General features: G+C 40.4%; 1 protein-coding gene across 2 annotated transcripts in view; it reads left to right on the top strand.

Moving 5' to 3' along the window:
* The window catches only part of LOC106874278 (uncharacterized), a 160,897-nt gene that overhangs the window by 92,320 nt on the left and 60,660 nt on the right, over positions 1-7,917 (top strand). For both annotated transcript variants that reach the window (XM_089338313.1, XM_014921952.3), the window contains 3 exons: positions 1-2; positions 4,056-4,125; positions 4,564-4,636. The exon at positions 1-2 is cut by the window's left edge and continues 117 nt beyond it. In XM_089338313.1, coding sequence (XP_089194439.1) covers positions 1-2; positions 4,056-4,125; positions 4,564-4,636 — 145 coding nt within the window. The remainder of the gene's footprint in view (positions 3-4,055; positions 4,126-4,563; positions 4,637-7,917) is intronic.

Genomic DNA, 7,917 nt, shown 5'->3' with positions numbered 1-7,917 from the left:
AGGTATTTATGTATTTAGCTATAGACATTGCCTTGCCTGTTAATGTATGTGTTTTAGTGGCTACAACCTATTACAATGTAATTGCTTTTGTGATATATCATCGCCCTTCCTAATACCAACAACTTTATGGACACCCAGTAAACTCTGGTTGGCATTAGGAATGGCATCCAGATGTAGGAATTATGCCAGAACAGACATCTGGAGCCTGGTGCAGCTCTATAGCTTACCAACTTCAATCAGACCTTCTAACCCATGCTAGCATGGAAAACAAACATTAAATGATGATGTTTCTATGTTTACATGAATCAGACGAATTTTGTTGGGACAGATTTTTCTACTTTCAGAGGCTCTTCTCATCATCAACCCTCATTTCTGAGCAAGGTAACATTTCCTTCAAACACAAAACAGCATAATGGCTGCACATGCTTTTCATGGAAGATTGCAAAATGACACACACTTCATCATCATCATCGTTTAACGTCCGCTTTCCATGCTAGCATGGGTTGGACGATTTGACTGAGGACTGGTGAAACCGGATGGCAACACCAGGCTCCAGTCTGATTTGGCAGAGTTTCTACAGCTGGATGCCCTTCCTAACGCCAACCACTCAGAGAGTGTAGTGGGTGCTTTTACGTGTCACCCGCACGAAAACGGCCACGCTCGAAATGGTGTCTTTTATGTGCCACCCGCACAAGCCAGTCCAGGGGCACTGGCAACGATCTCGCTCGAAAATCCTACAGGAGCCAGTCAGGCGGTACTGGCAACGGCCACGCTCAAAATGGTGCATCTCATGTGCCACCCGCACAAGAACCAGTCCAGGGGCACTGGCAACGATCTTACTTGGCTTGCTGGGTCTTCTCACGCACAGCCCATTTCCAAAGGTCTCGGTCCGTAGTCATCGCCTCGGTGAGATCATAATAATGTTTGTATACAGTTAGTACATAATGCCAAGACAAGGAAAGACTCACACACACACATGTACATATATACACAGTACTGGTGTCATGTAAAAAGCACCCAGTACACTGAAGTGGTTGGCATTAGGAAGGGCATCCAGCTGTAGAAACTGTGCCAAAGCAAATATTGGAAACTGGTGAAATCCTCTGGCTCAACTGACCCTGTCAAGCTATCCAACCTATGCCAGCATAGAAAAAGGGATATTAAATGATGAGCTTCTTTCAGTTTCTGTCTACCAGAAATAATGAGCTTCTTTCAGTTTCTGTCTACCAGAAATAATGAGCTTCTTTCAGTTTCTGTCACAAAGCCTTTGCTATAGGACTATAATAGAAGACACCTGCTCACAGTGCCATGCAGTGAGACTGAATCTGAAAGCGCATGACTTTTATGTGAATTTCTTAATCATCCAGCCATGACTGCACACACAGATATACATATATTGTGTGCAGGTAAAATTGCTGAAGCAAACAATATTGATTTCTGTCATATGCACATGGTTATATTTGGCAAACTGGCAAAGTCATTAAAGTATTGGCATTCATCCCAGCTCTTTATGCATGAAGCACAAATCTCTGAGGTCAGTTTTGCTTTACATCTTTTCAGGGTCTCTCTCTCTCTCTTTCTTTCTCTCTCTCTCTCTCTCTCTCTCTTTCTTCTCTCTCTCTCTCTCTCTCTCTCTCTCTCTCTCTCTCTCTCTCTCTCTCTCTCTCTCTTCTCTCTCTCTCTCTCTCTCTCTCTCTCTCTCCTCTCTCTCTCTTCTCTCTCTCTCTGAGGAATATGCTCCACCAGTTTAGAACCCCAAGATCCATCTATAGAACATGGTGGTGTTCCCCAGAAATTGAAGGCAAGTCATAAGGCTACAAATTTGGGAATGGGTACAGTTGATACAGTTGGTGATACTTATTTCATTATTTTATCAACCATGGAAGGATGAAAAAGCCATATTGATTTTGGCAAGATTTGAAATAAAAATGTGAGAGGGTTACATCTAAATGTTGTTAAGCAGTTTGCCCTTTACTTTATTGATTCTACCAGTCCACCTACCCTTGTAACAAATTAAACAACATCAGGCATGTATACCATACCTTTGAAAACACCAATCTAAGATTGGAAAAAAGAAGAATAAAACTACAGGACCCAAACCATAAATCTGTTAGTAACTGCTGAACATGGGGTTTACTCTTGGAGAACAATGTCCTCAATTGAAATTTGGTTCAATTGGGAAAAGTTTGAATGTCATAACTACCAAAAATACCATTTGTCCTGTCTCTAAAAATCTTAAACTTCATGACTAGTAGTGGGATGTACTATACTTTACCTTGTAGCCTTTTTATATATACATATACAGGGTGTGATGAGTAAATTGTCACCATTTTATAGTTTTAATTTCACACATGTGCATTGTTCATTTTTGATTTTGTCAACTACACAGTATAGTAGGGTCAGTTTGGCACTTGGAAACGACATGCTGTACTGCTTGGCATTCGCGCCAGAAGCTCCAATACGAACATTTCAGAATGTTTGGGTGTCAATCTGAGGACAGTGCAGAGGATTTGGAAAGAGTTGGATGAGTCTAATGGTGATTATGAAGGTACGGTAGCTCAGAAAACTCACTCTGATTGTTCTGAGAAAAGACCTCCTGAATTTTTTAGTGAGATCCAGGCCATGATTGACAACGATCCCTCCAACTCAATCAGGTCTATTGCCAGGGAATGGGAGTGTCTGAGTTTCTTATCAGGTAGGTAGTGCATGAAGACATTTGGTATTCCTCATACAAGATGAGAAAGGGCTAATTTTTATCCAAAGTGTTCAAAGACAAGAGGAACGACTGTGCTACAAAGCTTCCAAACAAATTCAAGCATCCCCTCCAACTGAACATGCTTTGGTTTTTCTGACACAAGAATAATTTCTGCCAGAATCAGATGGTGAACACAGAACAACCGTTTGCTTGCCGTGTCCCCAAAACATGTACAGACAGTGATAAAAATCAAACATCCAGTCAACATCATGGTATTTGGAGTGATCACTAGTGATGGTGACATGCATCCATTCATCTCCCCATGCAGCCTCAGATTCAACCTGGAGGCCTACATCAAGTGCCTGGAGAATGTAGTGCTGCCCTGGGTCAAGAGGGTGGCTGCTGGAAGACCCTGTGTCTGGCAACAGGACTCTGCACCATGCTACACAAGCAGAACCCAGTCATGGCTGTCAGACAATTTCTGTGACCACATCACCCCTAACATCTGGCCACCCAACTCCCCAGACTGCAACCCTCTTATTATGTGTGGAGTACAGTTGAGTGAGAGACCAACAAAACTCCTTGTAACACCAAAGATAAACTGAAGGCAAGGATTATGGCAGCATTCACCATCTTAAACAAGATCATCCAGAAGAGTTGCAGGAGATTCCAATGTCATCATTTTTGCATAATTTAGATGACAATTTATTCACTGCACCCTGTATATATATATATATATATATATATATATATATATATATATATATATAAAATGATGATGATAATAATAATCAATTGAGGAAACATCATTTCCAGCTGGCTATATGACATAATATCTGTGTCCTTATATTTTTGAACAGGCAGTTATTGCAATAACCCAGAAACCAGTCCACAGATGTTTCTTTGAGCTGGATGGGAGGCTGGACTCCTTGTTAGAAAATATAAGGACACAGATATTGTGTTGTATAGCCAGCTGGAAATGTTTTCTGGGGCTAAACATCAGTAACAACCATCCCTTCCAAGACAGCCACATTACATTGGCAAATAGCCTTTACAATATATATATATATATATATATATATATATATATATATATATATATATATACATACACACACACACACACACCCATTAGTCCAAAAATTACACTATGTATATATATATATATATATATATATATATATATATATATATATATATATATATATGTGATGTCACATTGTATCTGGCAGAGAATATGATTGTTTGATTATTAAAGGATTTTTCTACTTAATTCCAAAGATTAAATCCATGTATGCAACTTTGAGATCTATTCTCTTGATTTTCACCAAAACTTATTGGTGTTGTTCTTCTTGTGCAGATTTGTCCCGGCATCTTATTAAAGATAACCAACAAATTCAGTCTCTGATTGAGAAAGCTAATGAAAATCGGTAAGTATTTGTTTTTTTTGAACCAGACTATTATAAATATTACTGAATTGTCTTTTAGTTATAGATGTTCTTTGATTCCACTATGAATTAATGCATTTAAGCAGAGTAATGATCCACAGTCAGTTGGTTACACATATGTATGGATCAACTGATCCAATATTTTCAATGTCCACTAACTTTGTCTTTTAGTTTATTGCATGGAATACAGTGTGGCTGCCTGGGATGGTTGTATTTCTTATCCATCTTTTAGGGTCAGGTGGTACCCATTACAGTGGGTGGAGCCAAATGATCTTGGTCAGAATGAAAGTACTTTTAGATGTGTCAGGACGGGAATTCTGTCCCTTAGAATTTTTTTTTTAATATATTTTAAATGTTTTAAGTTTTCTTATCCCACAAGCTCTCCCAGCTAACCAGTGGATCAAAATTGCTATTTTCCAGAACAACATCATCTACTCACATGCATCAACACAGCAGTCGAAGTCATGCTATTGTTACTGTCACATTCACACAGGTATGTAGAATTATGTCATTATTGTTTTAACATTTGCTTTTCCATACTTACATGGGTCAGACAAGACTACAGCTGGACGCCCTTTGTAGTGTCATCCTCACTTGTTGTCAAGCAAGGTAATAATCTCCTTGCCTACTGAGCAACTAACAACCTGGACAAAGTTACACAGAGAGAACTGGAAGCAAATGACACCATTTGAATGTGCATTTTGTTTATAAAGATATCACATGTAAAGAAGCACAGACATGCTTAAATGGTGGACTGCAAGCAAATCACATAGCGTGTGTAAACAGTGATGCTTTTGTTTACATTCAGCGAATACATATGAAGACAAAAGGAAATATGAACTTGTACACACACACACACACACACACACACACACACACACACACATTTATATGATGAGCATCTTCAGTTTTCATCTATCAATTTCACTCACAAGGAATAATATAAAATGTTAGGCAACATTCATGCAGTGGAACCAAAACCCTAACCACATGATTCTGAAGCAAATTCTTAACCACACGTTCATACCTACATGTGTGTGTGTATATAGCCATCTAGGTATCATGCATAATGTACATGCATATGCACCTTTGAAAGGCATGATGCTGTGTAGTTGTCGGAGAGAGAAAACCTCTTTATTGATATGTTGTGTTAAAAACAATATGTATTGGGGTGGGATGAACATCGACCTGGCAGTGATTCTTGAGAATGCCCAGCATACTTCAGCCTACTTGAACAAAAATCATAGTATTATGCCTTTCAGTGGTGTGTGTGTGTATGAATATATTATTATTATTATTATTATTATCATTATTATTATCATTATTATTACCTCCACCCTAGCGAAGGCGGAGGTATTGTTTACAGTCGTGTTTGTTTGTTTGTCCATGGACAAGATATAGATTTGGATGTTTGGCCTCATGACTGGCACAAACTAATTAGATTTTGGGATCAATCTAGTACCGAACAAGGATTATTTTTCCTGTTTTTTACTTAATTTTTAAAAGTGGTTTGGTTCATTTTTAGTATTCTCATTTGTGAGAGCAGTCAAGTTTATTTCAGATATTCTCATTTTCAAAATCATCTCTGGCTAATCATTGAGAGGATGTTGGTGTTGCCTTGGCAGAGGCTTGTGCTCTCTGAGTGCTCTTGTTATTATTATTATCATTTTTATAAAGGTGGCATGCTGGATGAAATACTTAGTGGTATTTCACCTATTGCTGTGTTCTGGGTTCAAGTTCTACCAAGGTCGAATTTGCCTTTCATCCTTTCAGGGTCAATAAATTAAGTACCAGTGAAATACTGGGGTTAATGTAATCAACTAGTCCTCTCCCACCAAATTTCAGTCCTTGTGCCTTGAGTAGAAAGGATTATTATTATTACTATTATTGAGTGAGAGAGCCATGCATGCCATCAATGTGACACTGGGGTAGAATATACGAAACCTAGTATACCCATCGTGACTACCTGTTATGTTTCCCTCGGGTGACTCGTAGAGATAACATAACGAGTTATACAATTTAATTATTACATTTATTGTTCAATTACATACAAAGAACGCACTCACCCAATGTTCGTTATGAATAAACAAAAGTCATGTCCGCCATATATATATCAATGACATTTTACTACGACAGTCCCACAAGACAACAACAATGAAACAATGAACTCAGACGAACCACATGACACACGGAACGTCAGACGAATTACATATCTAACAGTCTATATAACACCTCCCCACTGAAATTGATGCTACACAAGAAGTATCAACAGCAAAGTCTCTCTTGGGTTTTACGGGTTCTCTTGGACCGTCTTGGGTTGTCTGGTCCATACTCTGGAACGGGTAACATGGTCTTGGGTCTGGTTTGTCTTTGTGTTAGTGGCACAGTTTCCGAGATCTCCATCGGGTGATCTGTTGCAAATTCAAATACAGTGTTTTCTGCATCACCAGGTTCATTGTCTTCCTCAGTTGTGTACCGCGGTCGCAGCTGTTCCCAGTGTCGTCTCCACATCGGGCCATGAGGTATGACCTTCACGTTAAAGCAGCGAGTACCCAATGACTTCTTAATGATTGCTGGTACCCATCGGGGATCTTTGTCTCGGCGAGGTCCATAGTAGAGTGCATACACAGGATCTCCGGCCTTGTACTGCCTGGTAACTTTAGCGACATCAGCCGAGCTTGGAGTCACCTGAGACTTATGTGCTTCCTTAGACTGTTTGCCTTGAGCAATGTGTGTTGGCGATGGCAGCAGAGAATCAATCCTTGTTCGTATCTGCCGGTTATTCAAAAGTTCACTTGGAGAGAATCCACAGGATGTTGGTGTTCTCCGGTACTGCATCAAGAATTCTTGAAGTGCTCGTGTTGGCGGAAGAGAAGACTTCCTCAGAGCTTGTTTGAAGGTCTGCACCAAACGTTCCGCTGCTCCGTTGGTAGCTGGGTGGTAAGGTGCCCCTGTCAGGTGTGTGATCCCGCGTTCTTTGCACCAGCTCTGGAACTCCTCAGACGTAAAAGTTGGTGCATTATCGGTGACCAGTGTGTGAGGAAATCCGAAGTGAGCAAAGTCTTCCTCAAGCAGATTCAAAGTGGCTTTGGAGGACGTGGAGGAAGTGGGATGAATGCATGGGTACTTGGAATAAGCATCTGTGATCACCAGCCAATCTCTACCCACAAAATTTATTGCATGGTCCAGATGTAAGCGGCTCCACGGCTTTTCTGGTAACATCCATGGGTGAACTGGAGGCTTAGATGGCTGCCTTTGATGTTCGTTACATGAATCACATCGTCGACTGGCTATCTCTATAGCAGCATCGATACCAGGCCAATAAACAGCAGTTCTTGCTAGTTGTTTCATGCGTTCCATGCCAAAGTGTCCAAGATGCAGAAGATTGAGGATCTTTGGCTGCAAGCTATGTGGAATCACAACTCTAGATCCATGTATAAGGCATCCATGACAGATACTAAGTGAGTTTGATAACTTACGGAACTTGTTGACTTCATCATTGATCTCCATGTTCTTTGGTGGCCAGCCTTCACGGACGTAGCGCATCACTGTAGATATCACTGGATCTTTCCCTGACTCTTGACGGAGGACGTTAGCATCCACAGGTTGGACTTGAAGCGTGTGCTTTACGAATCGGTACCACTGGCGTTCCGTATTCATTGAATTGAACAGGCTTCCAGATTCCCTTGGCGATGCCTTCTTCGTAACCTTTGGCCAGGTCATCATGAAGAGCAAATGGGACCGGACGTGCCTTGTGAAAGACTGGTGTTGCGT

Source organism: Octopus bimaculoides, chromosome 20 (genome assembly GCF_046866305.1).
Source record: "Octopus bimaculoides isolate indiv1 chromosome 20, ASM4686630v1, whole genome shotgun sequence".
Classification (NCBI taxonomy): domain Eukaryota; kingdom Metazoa; phylum Mollusca; class Cephalopoda; order Octopoda; family Octopodidae; genus Octopus; species Octopus bimaculoides.
This window is presented reverse-complemented; position numbering and strand designations above follow the sequence as displayed.